The sequence below is a fragment of the Dasypus novemcinctus genome, chromosome 23 (assembly GCF_030445035.2).
Source record: "Dasypus novemcinctus isolate mDasNov1 chromosome 23, mDasNov1.1.hap2, whole genome shotgun sequence".
NCBI classification, from domain to species: domain Eukaryota; kingdom Metazoa; phylum Chordata; class Mammalia; order Cingulata; family Dasypodidae; genus Dasypus; species Dasypus novemcinctus.
In genome coordinates, this window is record NC_080695.1 from 55,270,481 (window position 1) to 55,290,079 (window position 19,599).

The window sequence follows — 19,599 nt, forward strand, 5'->3', positions numbered from 1 at the left end:
GATTTCTTTTATTTCTTTTGAATAGGTCAAATGGTCCCTTGCAGCAGCCCTCTTTCTATTTAGCAGAGCTTCTCTGCCTGGACAATGAAGAGCTAAAATTTCACCCAAGTTTGAGCCTAAATTTACCTGGGTTTGTGGAGGTCCCTGGGCAGCTCCTGGGCTGCCACCAAAACAGGCCTGCACAGAGACTTGTTGCAGCCACTGCTTGTGGTGGCTAAACACTGCTAGCTGGGAACCCTGGGAGAAATACAGGCTGGAAAACTGCTGTTTCTTTCTGCACCCTGTGAAGGCACAAAATCAGGGTGGCAGAGAGGGTCTGGTGGAAAAAGTGTGGGCTCTGGAACCAGAAACAGCTGGAGGGGGTCCCAGTCCTATCACTTAACTAGCCTGTGGGGCCATGGGCAAGGAAGTCCACCTCTCTGTGCCTCAGTTTCCCCACCTGCACAGTTAAGACAAGGCCTGCAGAGAGCCTGGCCTACAGCCTGGCACAGAGCGGAGGCTCTCCCCAAGCACTTCTCAAACACAAAGAGCATCCAAATCCCCCGGGAGTCTTGTTAATAAGCAGACTGGACTCCAGAGGTCTGGAGTGGGCTTGAGATTCTGCTGGTCTAGCAGGATCCCTGGTGGTCTTGGTGCTGCCGTCCACAGATGACAATTGAGAAATGGGCTAAGGGACCGAAGCTCCAGGGGGGCAGCTCACGTCTCCCCCTGGGCTTTTCAGCTCCAAGCCAGAGTGGAGTGGGCGGAGCAGGCTGAGGACTGGGTTAGCTGGTATTTTCCATCCTCCCTCCCTGTTGGCAGTTCCAGAAGCAGTGCTCCATCTCCACTCGGAGGCGCTGCTGATCTCAGGGTGATTCGTTTTGTTTCTTGTGTTCTGCCTGTGCTCTAGGCAGCTGGCTGGGCATAAAGAGGGGGACTGGAGGAAGAAGCTTGGAGAGCCTCTGGCAGGGAGGGAGCAGGGAGGGGAGCTCACACGGGATGGACGGAGCTGGCTGTCCAGCACAGCACCAGGGGACCAAGGCACCCTCGGGCTGCTGGGAAGCAGATGTACATTTATCACCTTCTACCTCTGCTCTCCCAGAACTGTAAATTGCCAGGCTGTGCAGAGACAGCTGTGAAGGTAATAACTCTTCCACCTCTTGCTACTCCTTTGAGTTCACAGGGTGCAGAGCCAGGGTTTCCCCTGAAGTGGAAGATATTAAAAATGCAAATTCCCGGACCTGGCCATAGATCAGTGGTTCTCAACCAGGGGCGAGCTGGTTGCCCGGGGGACACTGGGCAACGCCTGGAGATATTTTTGGTGGTCACAACGGGGGGTGGGGGGGTGGGTTTCAATGGCATCTGGAAGCCAGGGCTGCTGCTGACCGTCCACAGAGCACAGGATGGCCTCTTGCAATGGAAAATTATTCAGCCCCAAATGTCAAGAGAACCGAGGTTGAGAAACTGTACCCTAGATATACTCAGATCTGCACCCAGAAATATGTCTTCAGCAAATATCTCAGGGGACTCTCCTTGCCAGGCAGTCTAGAGAAATGGATATGGAAACAGACAACTTGGGTTGAATGTGAGGTTTTTCCATTACTCGCTGTGTGACTCTGGACAAGTTGACCTTTCTGTGCCTCAGTTTCCCCAGGTGTAAACTGGAAAAAGAATGATGACAATAATTATAATATTTGTATTAATATGTATCTTTTAAGGTGGCCGTAGGGGTTACTGAGTCAAACAGGCAAAGTAGTGAGAACGGACCTGGTATGCAGTAAGTTCTCAATCCATGTTGACTACTATTGATGTTGCAATTATTGTCATCAACAACCACAGTCGGGACCAGGGGATAAGACCCCCTGTGGGTCTGGCCTTGGACGCCTGCAGAGGTTTGCTGGAAGTGCCTGGGCTGGGGGCTGGCAGGGCCGGGTGGGCTCACCTGGAAGCGGTGGAAGTCCTGAGGCTTGAAGTCGTTGGGGGAGCAGCCGCACCAGTCCACGATGTGCTTGTACTGGCACTTGCAGCCCAGCTTGCGGTTCCAGTTGGTGATCCGCAGGTTGTTGTCCACCATGGTGTCGCAGTGGGGGCTGTTCTCCAGGACCGTGTGGAAGAAGGACTGTAGGGGAGAGAGGGGCCCAGCCTGAGACCTCCCCCAGTCTCCCCTGAACGGGCTGGGGTGGGCACCTTCCCCACAACCACCCAACAGCAGAGGGACGCTCCTGGAGACTCATCTGTTCTCTCTGCCTGAAAGGAGGGGGTCCGGGGGAGGTGTCAGCGGCCAGTCTGGTCCAACTCTAGGAACAGCTGAATGTTTTGTGCAGAGACTCTGAATTCTACTTGTATGTCTACTGCCCTGAGAGCTTCCCTAAACTGTATTTTCTCAGCAATCTAGAATCTGATTTCGAGACATCCCTTATCACCCAGGACACCACTTTTTGCGCATCAGAGAGGAAAAGTCCTCCAGGGGATGTCAACACACAGGACAATATTCTTGGGGTCTAAGGGGCTCTTGCTTTGCAAACATGCAGATCGGAAACCAGTGAGATTCAGGTCTGAGATATTCTGATAACAAAGTCAGAAGCTTTGGAATTTCAGCCCTGGATGAGATTCCTGGATGCAACAGGACTGGGATTGGAAGGCAACATGGGGAGGGAGAGGCTGACAGCTGTCCATGGTACTGAACCAGGAGCCATTGCCTTCCTCCTGCTTCAGCACCCTTTGCCAACCTCTCCTAGGAATCTGAGAAAGAGACAACATAGGGAGTAAAAAGGGAGACCAGGGAGGAAAGACAATGGTTGGAGCTGCTGAGAGATTGCCAGAGGGAGAAAAAAAGAGATAGGGACTTCTGTTGGGGTGTCGTTTTATGACAATCTCAGATACCACAAAAGTACATTCTCACCCTGTTCTTTGGGGGAAGCAGTTATGGGATCTGTGCCTGCCTGTTACAAATGCACAGGTACATTTTTCGGATTTCTTCTAAAACAGTCCCTGGAGGTGGTCTGGGAGAAAGGTGGGCAGGACAGGACAGAGATGCTGGAAGGGAAGAGAATCTAACAGGGACGCAGGAGTGTGTGTGCTTGTGTGAGCTGGGACAGCCGAGGGGCAGAGAGTATGCACGGAGCTTTGTAGAGCACCGGGCACCAGAGATGGGAAGGCCATCTTGATTTATAAAACCAAACTCCCAAACAATCTCTTCTAAATGGGTGAGTGGGCAAAACGAGACCCCATCCACCGTTTCCTGCTGACCTCCCTGTGATGTTAAATGACAAGCCGGTGAATCTGAATTTTAAGCTTGAATAGTCTACGAGCCCGCAGAGGCACATATTCTCCATCTAGCAGGGGAAGAAATACCCAATTACCAACTGCCCTGTATCCTCTCACAATGATACAGAAACTCCCCGCAAGGTAATGGATGAGGAGGTTATCAGAAGTGAGAGAAAATGGTGATTTTTGATGAAATAGGATTAAAAGTTGATTACTTAACATGTGTGCAGAATAATAAAACCTGGTCTGGTGATGACAAGCCCTCTGATTCTGCTTTTGGGACGTGGACAGTGAGCCCTACTTAGAGCCAGGCAGGGCTGCCTCTGCTGAGGAATGTGGAAATCATTTAAATGAGATACACTGTCTTGTGTGGCCCCTAGAAACACACAGCCCCAGCAGACCAGGGAAGGAAGAGTGGCCCTTTCACAGGTGGTAGAAGCTTAACAGAAATGGAACTAGTTCTGGAGCTTTCTGAGGTCGGAAGTTAGGATGAAGGTGAACTGGGGGCCAGGGAGATGAATCTAGACTCTCAGCCCAAGCCTGATCAGAAGGCTGCGGGCAAGCTCATGGCACACTTCAGTACTGGATCCCTACCCACTTCTAGATGCCTCTGGGGGTGTTTCAGAATAGCTTCCCACCCTGGGGTCTGAAAAGTGGTGATGGGCTCCCCTCAACTCTTCAAGTTCTTTTAAAAGCCAGATGGGAAATTCTAAGCCTGCATTTGGCCAAATTGGTTGTCGAGGCAGTGCGGGCTAAGGCCAGCCCATGGAAACCCTGGCTGGTTTTCCCTGGGACCACTGCAATTTCTGGGGAGTGACTGATGAAGCTGATACTGTTTTCTGTTGGTGAATGACAGACCTACATTTGAAACGAGAAAAGTTATTCTTGGGGCAGAAAAGATCATATGATTGGCAACAGAGAAGGATCTAGCAAGATTTGATGTGAGTGTCCTAAAAGGGCTGACTTTTACAGTTGTGCAGGTTACAAACTTCACAACCCTAGGAGATACCATCATCCTTATAGATATCAGAGATTTATATATATATTTAACAAAGAGTTTTCTGGCAAATGGCAGTAAAGTGTCTTGTTATGACAAAATCAGTATATTGGGATGATTTTATGACCCATGGAGGTTAAACATCTTGAAGAAAAGCTGTCTTTCCTACTTTGCACAGAACTGCTGTGTGGTCTGCTAGTGGCAGCACTGTGTATCTATGCCACATAGAGACTGGAGGGGCCACGTACAAGATCCCTGGTGGCCGATACAGTTCTCCTCTTCATCTGGGCATCTGGGAATTATATATGTGGGTACATCATCATATCGCCAAAGAATTCAGCATCTGCTTTGCTTGAAATGCTAAAGCCAGCCCCTACCCTTCTTGGAGAAGTTTTCCCTGGATGCTCACCTCGGCAGGAAGCAGCGTATAGGAGTAGAATTGCTTCATCTTGGTCACCAAATCGTCTGTGGAGAATGTCACGTACTCCACAAATTTCCGGTTCAGCAGGAACCAGTCTGAGCCACCATCCACGGCAATGCCCTCTGGGATCCGCCGGTCACCCAGGCGCCACATGTGGGCGTCACACTCCAGGAAGAGCCGGTCCAGGCCTTGCTTCCGGATAAACCTGGAAGACACAAAGGAGCCCTTAGCCCAAAGGTGCCAGGAAGGAGGGGGCTTTGCCTAGAGCCCCAGAAAAATGACACCATCACAGCAGGAATACTATTTTATTGAGCACTTACTATGTGCCAGGTACCATGCCACGGCCTGTGAGACATCATGACATCCCTATAAGCAGGTACTATTATTACCCCCGTTTGACAGATGAGGAAACCAAGGCACAGAGAATCTAGGGGACTTGTCCAAGACTTCGGTTAGTTGACAATGATCATCTGCTTCAATTATTTCTTTAGAGAACTTTAAATTAGCCTTTTTTAAGCCATGGATCCTTGGCAGTTTGGTGAACACACCCATCTCAGAATAATGCTTTTAATGAATACAATTAAAATGTATATAACTCAAGTATTTTCACAAAACACCAAATTTATGATAAAGGGTTATGAGTGCTTCTTTGTCACATTAAATAACAAGCTCTAATGACTATCATAATTTTGAAGCAGTAGTAAGAGTAAATGATATTTAGAGTTACCTGTACCACTAAGAATGTGGAATAAAAATACATGATTTAATTGGTGACAAACTCACAGTTACTGATAATACTGCAGTGGTTAGTTGCCTATATTTAGTTAAATTTCAGTTAGAGGTTAGTGAAAGTATAGATATAATTTTTTTTCCCATCCTAGGTCATTGACCCCTTGAATTCTACCCATTAATCCCAGGATAATAACTGACTGTAGAGCATATAATCATCTTCTTTGTGATTTCACAAGGGAGGAGGAGCAGAACCGGCATTCCTCTTTTTTTTGATGCAGAAAGCAACGCTGTAGGGTCAAAGAGATGGTCCAGTAGACAGAGCTAGAACCAAGCCTTTGGGCCCAAACTCTCAGTTCATTCAGGTAGCATTTGCTGTGCACCTACTATGTGCGAGGCATCGCATTGGCCCCTGTGGTGGTGGGAAGTCAACAAGAAGGATGATGCCTGTTCTTAAGGAGCTAGCTGTCTGGTCGGGAGCATAGAGCCTGGAGGATCCTGGCCCAGGGACACTTCTGCTCCTCTAGCCTGCTGATCCTGACCCACGCTGGGAATCTGCGTTTGTCAAGCCCTTACAAACAATGCTTTTTTTTTTTTTTTTTAACTTTTTAAAATACTTTAGATTACATAAAAGTTACATTGAAAAAATAGAGGATTCCCATATGTCCCACTCTCTACTCCTCCCACACTTTCCCATATTAGAAACATCCTTCATTTGTGTGGTCCCTTTGTTAAAATTGATGAACACACATTGGAACATTGCCACTAAGCATGGATTATAGTTTACATTGTAGTTACATCTTTCTCACACAATTCTGTAGGTTATGGCAAGATAAATAATGGCCTGTATCTGTCATTGCAATGTCATTCAGGACAATTCCCAAGTCCCGAAAATGCCCCTGTGCTACCTGTTTTCCCTCTCCCTCCTCTAAAACCTCATGTGGTCAATGCCTCCACATCCATGATAAAAGTTCTTCCACTACTAGAATCACAGTAAGTCTATAGTAGAAATAACAGTAAGTCTACTCTATCCATCATTCATTCCCCAATCCTGAGGATTCTGGGATGGTGATACCCACTCCACTCTACTTGAGAGAGGGCTTAGATCCCATGGGGCAGATGGATGGGACTATCTTGCCTACAGTTGCAGACCCTCTCTGTTCCTTGGGATAGGCATTGTCCATCATCATCTCCTTGTTAGTTGTGGGTGAATCCAATGAATTGGAGAGTAGGTAACAATTCTCCATTTTGAATGTCTCTCTCCATTGTCACCATCACAACCTTCCTACTCCAAGGGCCCATCATTATAAATAGCTTTCCAGCCAAGGTTTTTGTACATTCCTGGAATGTTCTCTTCCTTCCCTTACTCTATCTTCATCTACTTAACTCCAATTTATCCTGCAGATTGCAGTTCAGAAGTTACTCCTTCAGTCCTGACATACAGTCTTCCACCATCATCACCATCTTCATCATCGTTATTGCCATTATAGTCATCACCATCATCATCATCGTTGTCATTATCAATGGCATCATCATTGTCATCATCATCGTCATCATTATCACCTTGATGGCTAAAACGTATTGAGCATTACCGGTCTAAGGGCTTTAATTCTAGTGACAACCCCAAGGAAAGTCTTTTATTAACCCAATTTTACTGATGTGTAAACTCACAGCTTGCCACTATGTATTTGTGTGATTCTTTGATTAGTGTCTATCTCCCCCAGTAGATTGTAAGCTCCATGGAAGCTAGGGTCATGCTTGTTTTTTCTCATCATGTTACGCTTGGTATATAGTGTATTAAGTCAGCCAAAGGGGTATTGATGAAAAGTATGAGGGAAACGGACTTTGGCCCAATGGTTAGGGCGTTGGTCTACCACATGGGAGGTCCACGGTTCAAGCCCCGGGCCTCCTTGACCCGTGTGGAGCTGGCCCATGCGCAGTGCTGATGCGCGCAAGGAGTGCCGTGCTACACAGGGGTGTCCCCCGCGTAGGGGAGCCCCACACGCAAGGAGTGCACCCATAAGGAGAGCTGCCCAGCGCGAAGGAGGGAGCAGCCTGCCGAGGAATGGCGCTGTCCACGCTTCCTGTGCCGCTGATGACAACAGAAGCGGACAAAGAAACAAGACGCAGCAAAAAGACACAGAAAACAGACAACCGGGGGAGGGGAAGGGAATTAAATAAATAAAAATAAATCTTTAAAAAAAAAAAAGTATGAGAATTCTGTTGGCTTTTATAAAGGGTGTTTAATTGGGTAAAAGCTTACAGTTAAAAGGACCAAAAGAGTATAACTCAAGGTTACTTCCTTACCAAACTCTGTCGCCTCATGTTGAAGCAAGATGTCTCAATATGGGCCATGTCTCTGTGGGTCTACCTTCTTCTGATTGCAACTGTAGGCTGGCATAGGGCTTGTCTCTCTTCCTGGGCTCATGTCTTTCTGGGCTCAGCTGCTCTGTTCTCTTCACAAGGTCAGCTATAACTATCAGGCTTATTTATCTTCCTGGGGCTGCAGGATCCTGTGTCTTCTGTGTGTGTCTACTTCCATGTGAGAGTCTGTTTTATCAGTCCGAGGGGGCTGGGACTCAATACTGAGTGGCACTCTAATGACGTGGTTGAATCAAAACCCTAATCTTAACATAATTTAATCAGATGGCTAAGCTGAATCTAATGCAATCAAAGGGTTATCAGGCCCAGAGAAACAGACCAGTTTACAGACATAATCAAAATCCCTTTGGAATTCATAAATAATATCAAACTGCCCCACAAAGTAAGTACCTAATGATTACCCACTGAATGAATGACTGGCCCCAATCCATGAATGAGCCAGTGCATGCCCAGCACCACCACTCGCCCAGCCTTGTGCCTGGTACAGAGGAAGACAGGGGGCAGCATGGGCCACGTGCTCTGCCTTCAAGGCACTCACCGGCTACTGAGGAGACGTCACAGAGGCACAAGGAACCATGGCTTAAAGCAGTTTCAATGAACTTCCAGAAAAAGAACTACGAGAGCAAGCTGGAAACAGCCAGGGAACCTGGGGCTTGGTGGCCAGAGGTGGCTTGCTAGAGGAGGCGGGGTCTATGTTAGGCTGAGAAGGTTGATGGAAAAGAAGATGTGGACATTCCAGACACGAAGAATGGCCTTACCAAAGGTGAGGAGCCCGGGGGCAGATCAGCACGGCTTAAGAGAGGTTGTGTTGACTGCCCATGTGGCTTGTGGTCATGTGTTGGGTTATGCATTTATTTTTGATTAAGGGAAATTCTCACAACACAATACCAACCATTTGAGAGTTCAGTGGCATACGGACATTCAATGCTGTGCAACCATTATCTCCATCTAGTTTCAAAACATTTTCATCACCCTCAAAGCACACCTGTACGCTGTAAGCAGTCGCTCTCCATTCCCATCTCCCCACCCCTAGCAACCACCAATCTGCCTTCCGTCTCTATGGTTTAACTCTTCTGGATATTTCATATGTATGGAATCATACAATATGCCACCTTTGGTGTCCGGCTTCTTTCACTTACCATATGTTTTGGGTTCATCTATGTTGTAACATGGACCACTATTTCATTCCTTAAGTTTTTCCTGCTCAGCCTCCATTCCCGAGTTTTATGGGAACCACATTCCAATTTTACTTTTTTTTTTTTTTAACTTATCCCTTCCCCAACCCTCAGCTCACTTGGGTTTGCACCTGACCCTCCACCCCAGGGGTGGGGACACGATGCAGGCTGGGTCCATCAGAGTCTTCCATCTGCCTGGTTGCCATCACGGCATCAAGGGTGGACAGCAACGCAAGCTCAGACTGAGACCGAGCCCTGGATTGTTGCTGGAACTACAGGAAGGGGGTCTCTTCTGTGGGATTTTTGGCTGGGCGAATGTAAGCCTAGAGAGGCTGGCAGCCATCTTATCCCCAAGAGTGTCCAGGTTGTCTGATGATGGAGGTAACACGGAAAGGAGAGAGACAAGTTGGAGCAGGTGCTCAGTGAGTCTTGGTGGCTTTATTGGAGACCCTTGGGCCCCACTGTGCCTGCCCCACCCCCAGACTAGTCAGTTATGTGATGAAGGCATTTTGAGATGGGATTCTGCCACATGCCAGCAAAACAGTTCTAAGACACACCTGAATGATTTCAACTTCATCACTACCACCAAGGGTGGGACTGTTCTTAGGTCCGACATGGGCGGCAGCTGTGATGGACACACACAGCTGCTACTTCTTCAGCTAAGCCAGCCTGCAGCCTCCTGGAGTGTGGTCTACAGAGCCTTGCACTGTCATGGCGGCCCTCATCACTCTGTCTTCCATTCAGAACCTCCTCCCACTAGAGCCTCAGGCCCTAGAGAACAGAGCCTGGCTTCCTCCTTTCAGCCTCCCCTTAGTGGTCCTAGGAAAGTGCAAGGCAGCTGCTCAGCCAAGGCTTCGTGCAAGGACTAGACTTTCTCCAGAGGCTGGAGATGGTCCCACTGTTCAGGTCACGCTGCATTCCAGGAGGAACCCTCCCACGGCATGGACCAGGCTCCCTGGGAAACCACAGGCATCCGGTAGAGGGGGCTGGATGAAGCCTCACTAATACATCCACGCCCCTGTAACCATCTCCAGCACTAGTTTCTGGACGTTGGCCACTCACTGATGATGATGATGTAATACATTTAATTCTTAAACTTGATGATGGGGTAATAAATAAAAATGCTGCTGTGCTGGTGGCTGTCATTGATGATGGTGATAATGGTGGACACACTTGATTCTGCTCCATCTGCTTTTTTTTTTTAAAGATTTACTTTTATTTTATTTAACTGCCCTCCCTTACTGCCTTCAGTCACTGTCTGCTCTCTGTGTCCATTTGCTGTGTGCTCTCTGTGTCTGCTTGTCTTCTCTTTAGGAGGCACTGGGAATCAAACCCGGGACCTTCCATGTGGAAGAGAGGTGCTCAATCATCTGAGCCACCTCAGCTCCCTGGTGTGCTGTGTCTCTCATTGTCTATTCCTCTTTGTGTCTCTTTTGTTGCATCATCTTGTTGAGTCAGCTTGCTGTGCCTGCCTGCTGCACCAGCTCGCCTTCTCCAGGAGGTACCAGGGACGGAACCCGGGACCTCCCATGTGGTAAGCCGAAGCCAATCACTTGAGCCACATCCACTTCCCAAAGTGCTTTTCATCTACATTGCCACATGGATCTATCATTAACTGGCCATGTGGTTCTGGTAAAGTGCTGAGCCCTCCCTGAATCTCAGTTTCCCTCCTGGCAAAATGGCTCAGTTGGACTAGGTCTGGGCTATAAAATTAAATGCTTATAGGGGTCAAACAAATACTGTAAGAGTGGGAAGCAGGCTTAAAAGAGTAAAGTTGGCGAGACATGGAGAATTCACATTCTGAAAGGCATGAAGTTCCTTTATGAAGAGGTGCTGGTTTATAAACCACATGTCTAGGCTAAGCTAGCCATAGGCCACTAATCCTAAGTACCCTGGGTGAGGTAATCCTTAAACTATGTTTCAGCTGTAACAATCTCTAAGACACTCTATCCCTAGGAAGAGGCTGTGGGCAGGTATTACATACACAGGAGCCCAGAGAAGGTTGACGACTTTTTGGAAGAGGCACAGGAGCCGAGGGCAGAAGCCATCCCCAAACAAGAAAACATCCCTAGTCTCATCCTTTCCTGAAAACACCTTTCCACGTGCAGAACCCAAGCTCATGAGCCAAGCCATGTTCTCGCCGGGGAGTGTCACAGTGAAGGTGTTCATTATGTTTGCAGTGCTCCCCTGCAGAAACAAAACTCAGCTCTAACTGGCCCATCAGAAGATGCTCCTGGGTTTCGGAAAACAAAACTCTAACTTGACTCTGGCTGGTGCGAATTAGGCCACAGTGCCGAGTCAGTTCATTTAACCATGCTTAAAACTTACAGGTTTTAAATTATTTCTATCAAAACTGTTGTGCTACCCAGGCTAACCAAGAGACAGCAGAGTAATACAGGTGACTTGCCAAATTTTTCTTTGCATGGACTGGCTTTTTAATTTCATGTTCCATTATATAGGATAATAGCATCGTCTTGCAATTTTAATGTGGTGTCCCAGACCATAATATCCAAATACAATATTTATGCAGTAATCTCCAAAATGAAATATTCATGGGGTTGGGAGATTGGTTGCTGTATTTACTGCATTTCAGAAACTGAGAAGCTGCAAATGCATGCTTTGGTTAATTATGAGTAAATAGAGACAACCAATTCCCCAGGTCTTAGAAAATGAAGAAGGGCTGCTGGAAACTCGGGTCTGGACCGGGACAAGGTGACAGAGGGTCAGGTTTTGGGTTTATTGGAGGTGTCTGTCAGGGGAAGGGAAATAGCGGTTTGGGCAGGGGCTTGTTTTTTTCTGTTCTGTGCATTTACCATAACTGGAGGAGGTGAAGTTGGAAGCCAACATCTGTTACTAAATACCTAGCATATCCTTTAAACATAACTTCTGGCTCTCCAGTACAGGGTGCATGGCTCTCTCACCTGAGGGGTGAGGGCAGATTAGCAGCAGCCATGGCCCACCATGGAAAGTGACGGATGACGTGCTCTTCCTTGCAGTTTCATTTCCTGGGGCAGCTGGGAAGAGCCGATAGATGGCAGCCCAGCAGAACAGATGCCAGGTGGCGCCGGGTCCAACCCTCGCCTCTTGCTTTCACAGGTGTTGCGATGTGGGGTGGGCTTCGCCCCTCTGAATGACACCTGTCCTGACGAATCAGCTACAAGAGTGAAATGGATGGTGTTTCTCAAAGGGCCTGGCAAACTGGTAAGCACTGCGCACCCAAGCAATGAACTGACCTAACCCCTAACCACCAGTTCCTTCTGACATTGTGATGACATCTCTCCCATCCCCAAAACCCTGTTTGTGCTTTGTTTTTCTCCATGGAACTTTTCACTTTCTCTATAATACAGAAGGCATTTATTTTGCTTATTGTCTATTTCTGCTTACTAGATAGAATCCCCAAAAGGGAGCTTGTCTTTTGCCTGCTTTGTTCACTGCTGTATCCCTAGGCCTTAGAACAGCACCAGCATACAGTTGGTGCTCAATAAATATTTGAGTGAATGAATAAAGGGAGGACAAACAGCCACCTTTTTTGAGAAGTCAGGAAGTAATTCCTGTTACTCAGGTTTTAGATAGTTCTAACACACGATTGACAGATGAAGGAGCTGAATCTCAGAAAGGTTAAGTAACTTCCCCAAAGTCACACAGCTAGAAGTCCTGGATTTGAATCCAATGCAGGCTCTTAACTACCTTGCCATTCTTACCTCATCTGTTCCAAATTGCAGAAACCCTACAAAAGGATCTGCGTAAAGGATATAAGAACTTCTACTGTCTCAAAAAGATAACGCTCAAATATCTTCAGTTCAGAATCAAAGTAAATCAGGAGGGTGGTGAGGGGCTCTGATCTCACCTGTGGGAGAAGAAGTCAGTGAAAAAAGCATCTGCGGCCACTGGGAAATGAACTCAGAAAAGGCAGGCAATGAAGACATTTCTCAATTCTGTTAAGTCCCTGGTTACAATTTTGGAATATTGATTGAGTGTGGAACTATTTTAGAACTGTCTTGTCCAATAATAGTCTCCAAAAGGAAGAACTCTGCCCCTAAGTTTCTACCAGATGTTTGAGCAAGAAAGGACCTTAGTAATCAGCTAATATAACTCATTCTACAGATTAAAATAATGCTGTCAGGAAGTAAAGCACAGAAACCCACGATGTTGAGATCAGCCAGCCACGTGAACGTGTTCACAGGCTCCGGCCGTATGAGGCAGTGCCCAGGCGCTGGGTTTTTGAGCCAGATTACCTGGTCCAAAAGCAGGGTAGGCTGATAACCTTGGGCAACTGGATCAAGTGATGGCTCAGTTTCTCATGTGGAAAAGTGATCATAGTAACACCTACCCCAGAAGCTGGTGTGAGGATTTAAATGAGATTATGTATAGAGAGAGGGTTTAGCCTGGTGCTAAAGTATGTGCTCCACACCAGTTCATCAAGATGCCTAAATCTGAAGCAAGAGGAATTTACCCTCCCGGGATTTGGTAGACAGGTATGTGCAGGGAATCTCCAGGGCTAAGGAGAAAACCGCCTTCATCTCAAATAGGACTGACATTTCAGCACCAAGGACAGAAGCTGGGAGCCTCACCCATGCCCTGCCACTGTTTCAGGCGAGCCACACCTGTGGCTGCGGTGGTGCCGGTGCCAGGTGTCACAGTCATCCTTCTCACGGTGGCCAAGCATCGTGAACAGAAAACCCTCCCATCTTTGCAAGCCATGAGCCAGAGAGGATTCAGGTCGCTGGGCTGAGTCTGGCAGCTCTGCAGCCCCACTGGCCGCGTCCCGCGGGACGCGCCTCTTCCTGATCGTGGCTGGAGTCAGCAGTCACACCGCCACTCCTAGGAGCTGGAGGAGCAGGGGGGCTCGGGACCGTCCACTCACTCAGCAGCGCTAGAGGGCACCTTCTCTGCACTCCAGGTCCTGGTCTTTGTGCTGAGAATACGATTGTGAATAAGTAGGACACGACCTCTGTCCTGCCCTCTCTTCTGAAGGAGAGACCAAGGCCAGAAGTGACAGCTACCATTCCCTGAGCATGTCCCGTGTTGTGGGTCCTGCTCCATGTACTTCACACATATTCTCACATTTGATCTGCATCACAACCCCAGGACGGTTTGTTTGACAAATGAAAGAACAGCGACAGAGACAGGTTAAATAATTTTCCCAAGGTCACACAGCAGGTTAGCGGCAAAATGGGATGTGACCTTGGCAATTAGGCTACCGATGCCACGTTTAGCCACAAGGCTGTGATATGCTCTATTAAATAAGTATGTAGACATCAATACGTATGAAACACAAATACCTAATTACATATTTTAAGTGGTATGAAGGGGAAAAGCCAGTTACAGTGGCAGAAAATAAGAGACAGGGAATGGATGAGTGATGATTTTTGGGGACGGCTTCATTGAGGACGTGGTAGTTAAGCTTGAGCAGAGGGATGAGAAGGAATTAGTGGCATGAAGAGTCACGGGGGTGGGTTTTTATAAGTGGGAAGCACCATGTGCAAGGGCTGAGTAAATGAAAACAGGCTAACGGGGCTGGAGTGAGAGAGCTAAAGGGAAATGCTCAGCTCCACTACCACGCTTCAGAGGACACCCACAACTGAGGAGCAGACTCTCACCTCATTAGTGGACAGAGCTCATCATCTGTAAGTCATGCAGCCTGCACATGTGCAAAACTCTCCAATGAACACTCTCAGGAGCCAGTGTAGCCCCAGTGGTGAAGATCCCAGACTGCAGAGCCAGACCGCCTGGGCTCATTTACGAGCTGGGTGTTGACTGATCTCTCTAGCCCTCAGTTTCCCCTTCTGGAAAATGGCTTTGATAATGACTGTGCTTACATCATGGGATTGTGAAGACTGAAAGAGTTAAGAACTGTAAGGCATTGGGTCGTCTCTGGCATACAGCAAACCCTCCATGTGTAACTACTGTTACTTCCCTGTGTGATGAAAGTTGATGTTTTAAGGAGGCGATGAAAAGAAACGCGAATGGGAATGCAGAGTCGGGGGCCCTCATCCGGGGCCCCTTTGCTTGGCAGCTCAAGCTCGAGGTCCTGATCACCTGACACCTCCAAGATGCTAACAGTCCCCTAATAGGCCGTCCACCTATTTCACATATTTTTAAAAAGAATGTTCACCATCTTTTGCTCTGATTATAAAAAAATAATGCATGTCCTTCAAAGAAGGCTTGGATCATAAAAAAAAAGTAAAGAAGAAAATAAGCATCATAGTCCACTGTTCAGAGATGAGACTGTGAACATATTTTTCGTCTGGTCTTTTGTCTAACCTTTATACACATTGTTGTTTTATTAAAAAAAGGTTCCCAAATTGACCTCAAAACACATGCTGAGGCCAAGAGAGCATCTGCGCCTGCATCTGTGTGTGGGTACCTGTGCTAGGCTTATTTTGCCACAGCTGCCATAATTGGATTAAATAAAGTGAACATGCAAACACTGATAAACTTGCCGGTTGGGTCTAAGGAAAGCCAACGAGAAATGCAATCTGCTTTTCCCATTGGAGACCAGATATTCATTATCTCCTCCCATCAATCACAGGGCTACAAGACCGCCGGCGAGGGAGCCCTTTTCTCCACGAGCAAGTTGGCACCGCAGGGCCTCCTGAAGGCAGGTTGGCCTGGAGGAGTCTCCCGGGCAGGCTCTCGATGGAGTTGCCAGCTTTCGGTTAAACAGTTGCCTGTTTATACATCAAGGGAGGTTTAGGCCTGAAGCTTAGTCCAATGTCAGAGAAGGGGAGCTGCTGAAAGCGCTCAGCTGCTCTTCTGGCTCCCGGGGAAGGGGAAGCGCCGCCTCTAGCAGATGGGATTCAGATCAGGGAAGAGGAAGAAACTTGTTTATGCCACTTCTGACCAGAAGGATGGAACCTTTTCCAGCTTCCTACCTGCCCAGACTTCTGAAAATTGTCTAGACATTTCTCTAAATTCTAGAGGGTGTTTCTAAAATGTTAATTTCATACCATCTTTTAAGATTTTCTCTCATATCTTCTCCATCATCTTCGCCACCATTATCATCTCTCATCATTTCCACTATCCTTATGGTCATCATCTATTATTTATTGAGCACTTAATATATACCACCCATGGTTGCAGGAGCTTACCATCTATTAAACAATTTAATCTGTTCAGCAACTCTATGAAGTTGGTATCATCATCATCATTCCCATTTTACAGATGAGGAAACTGCGACACAGGTAATTGATGTAACTCACCCTAGTCACAGCTCGTTAGTGCTATGGGCAGCATTTGAACCCGACAGTCTGGCCCCAGAGCCTGGTTTCTTAATGGCTTTGCTATGTGCATTATATAGCATCTGTCTGAAAGCTTCCTTAATAATTTTCTCTAAGCCAACTTTAAATAGCTTTAATTTTTTTTTTTTAAGTTAGCCTTGTTCTAAGCATAATATCTATAATGTATGGGTTATATTGGTTAATGGTTCCTATATAGTAAGTTCCATACCTAATTTTCATAAAATGCCCAACTGTGGACTCTCGGGGTCAGGCACACACTTTGGGAAATGCTGACTCTAGGAAGTTGGGGATGGGCCTGATTTCCCTCCCCTCCCCTTTTAAACATGCTTCTGCTTAAAGTCAGCCAAATTCGCCCTTTCATCTGAACAGCCCAAGAACTTCCAGTTGCAGGGGCCTTCAGCTGTCACTCCTGGTGGGAGACAAAGGAGCACAGGCCTCAAAGTCAGACCGACCAACCGGGCTGCGGGCCCAGCTCAGCCGTCCGGCGGCTGCGGGATCTTGAGCAAGCTGCAGCAGCTCGCCAAGCCTCGGCGGTCCTCATCTCTACAGTGGGATGCTACCTGCCAAGTGAGGCTGGAATGAAAGCACCTGGCTGGGCACCCACGCCGGCAGGTGAGCACACTCAATCCCCCCATTGTCGCCACCTGCATTTACAAAGGCGAGGAAATGGGGGTGTGGTGAGTTGACGTCATGTGTTTGAGGTCTCATGGCTATCTCAAGGCAGAGACTGCATGTCCACACTGGCCACTGGTCTCCAGCGCTCACGCTCTTACCACTGCAACACGCTGCACCTCAGGACTGGGCACTGGGGGCCCGGGTGACCCAGAACTAGGTGGAGAAATTAGGGCAGGAAAAGTCTCAGGACATCCGATTGTGGCTGAGGGAGGGGGTTGTGCCTGTCCCCCTCCATGTGAGGGGCCTGTCCCCACAGACCGAGGGCAGAGCAGGGGCAAGGAGCTACTGGGGATGTTTCTGAACACCTGCTTGCCCAGGCTGACCGAAAGAAAACGTGAAGGCCCTGCTTCTGGCAGCCCATCGAGGCTGCCTGGGAGAATGATACCCGTGCTGCTCGTCTCTCTAGCTAGTGACTTGACTCTCCGGGGAAAGCAAGGAGGAAGAGGCAACACGACACTCCCTTCATTTAATTACAGGAACGGTCAGGACCAATTTGGCAGCTATTAAAAGACGAGTTTGCCTTTGTGCCATTTCTTCGTGGCAGGAGACGGAAGTCCAGATTGGTGGCTAAAGGGGGATGGAAGGGCAACATGGCTATTAGGAAGCACGTGGAATTAAAAAGAGGCACCTGTGGCCGAGTTTGTATCGCGCTACTTATTTTTGTCCCTTCCTGTCTCTCTTTCATGCTCTCTGCCTCTGTTACCTTCTCTTCTACAAGAATGGGAAGGGATTTTGGAGACCATCTTGGTCAACTCCCTTGTTTTTCAAAGGGAGAAAATGAAGCCCAAAGAAGCAGAGTGGCTGCCTCAAAGTTACCCAGCATGTTGGAGGAAAGCAGGACCAGAACACAGAGAGATTTCATTACTCAGGGAGGATAAGCTTGGGCTCTGGGCACAGACTCACCTGAGCCTGAGTCCTAATCCTGCTCTTGCTGTGTGTTTAGGTAAGTTACTTTACCTCTCTGAATCTCAGTTTCCTTATCTGTAAAATGAACCTAATAAGTTGTCAATGGTTCTAATCCTGCTCTCGCTGTGTGAGTTTAGGTAAGTTACTTTACCTCTCTGAATTTGTTTCCTCATCTGTAAAATGAATCTAGTAAGTTGCCAAAGGTCACCACTTGAGGCCAGAAACTTTAACCAACACAAAGGAAAAGAGAAACAATGAAGAGTCTGGCTTGATGAGATCATTTGAGTTGCTTGATCCAGCTATTCCTGAAGGCAGTTACACCTGTTTTAGTAACCTGATCCCAAAAACTTTCTGTCATGGCTTGGAGCTATGTACCCCAGAAAAATATGCTCTTAAGCCTCATCCATGCCTCTGGGCATGGAGCCATTGTAAATAAAATCTCTTTAAGATGTTATTTCTGTTAAGGCGTAACCCAAATGAATCAGAGTAGGCTTTGAGCCAGATCATAGGAGTCCTTTATAAGAGTTAAACTCAGACAGAGAAAATAAAACACACATAGACACACAAAGAGAGCAGCCAGAAACTGGAAGTCAAGAGAACTCTGGAGCCAGGAGAGGCTGTGATATGCAGCCATGTGACAGAGGAGCCAAGGACCAAGTATCGCTGGCAGCCAGCCTCAGAATGCTACAGTCTTTTGGGAGAAAGCATTGCTTTTATGACGCCTATTTTAGACTACCCTGGCCTTAAAACCATGAGCCCAGTTGATAATAATAATAATAAAACAAAAACTGTGAGCCAATAAGTTCCCACCGTCTAAGGCTCTGAGACACCCCATTACATGGCATTTACTTTAGCAATGAGGAAACTAAAACACTTCCTTTACCTCTTTTGCTAGTTTGAGTTGGGCTTCTGTCATTTCCCACAAAAACAGTCCTTGCTATCATCCCACCAGTGAGGGGACTAGAGCTGAGCTGGGCCCACCTCTGCACACGTGGGGGGAGACAAGGGAAGATGGGCTGCGGCTTGACTTGTTCATGCAGGAGGTGAGGCATGAGCTAACGAGGAGGAGAGAGTGGCAGAGGATGGCATGTAGGCTCACTGTGCTATTCAATTAATACTAAATTATTGCCCTTAACCGATCTAAACAAGAGAATTGCAGCTGGGGACTCAGGCATGAGTGTTGGACCTTGTGGGCTAATCTGTCCAGAAAGCCATGGGTCTCAGCGTTTTAGAGGGAGATGCAAATAATATCTCCTTAGTCTGAGCCTTTATCCTGTCCTGTGTCATTTGGGTACCCTTGTCAACTGTGATGGACATCCATTAGACAGGAGGTACTTTCACACCCAGAGGTACAACTCTGGCCCATACATCAACTTTCTTTCTCTCATCAGCAATATTTCAGTCTTAGACGTATCATGATAAAGACATCACTGACATTGCTGTTATCCTCATCATTGGGCATTCCTATATGCCAAATACTTTACATGGAGGATCTCATTTAGTCTTTCCAGAAACCCCGTGAGTGTAATTCCACTGACGTTTCCACAGCACAGGTTCAGAGAGGTTAAGGGACTTGTGTCATGTGATACAGCTAGGGCATGGTGGTGAATGGCAACCCAGGTGGTGTCCCCTCATCCGTGCTTTTAACCCTGTACCATGTCCTGTTCCGAGCCCAGTGCCTGGCAATGGCAAATGGTGAAGAGATACTGACTAGGCTGGAACAATAAGGCAGAGGTAGAGGAAATCCAGACAAAGCCTATCAACTCGGAAGGGGCTGTTTTTGAGTGGTGCATGTTTGTTTGCAACAAAAACGCATTACATGATTTT

General features: G+C 47.5%; 1 protein-coding gene across 1 annotated transcript in view; it reads right to left on the minus strand.

Moving 5' to 3' along the window:
• Positions 1 to 19,599, minus strand: part of XYLT1 (xylosyltransferase 1) — a 313,276-nt gene that overhangs the window by 28,585 nt on the left and 265,092 nt on the right. The window contains exons 7-8 of the mRNA XM_012530405.2: positions 4,653 to 4,869; positions 1,922 to 2,098 (exon numbers count right to left, since the gene is read on the minus strand). Of these exons, the coding sequence (XP_012385859.2) occupies positions 1,922 to 2,098; positions 4,653 to 4,869 (394 nt within the window). The remainder of the gene's footprint in view (positions 1 to 1,921; positions 2,099 to 4,652; positions 4,870 to 19,599) is intronic.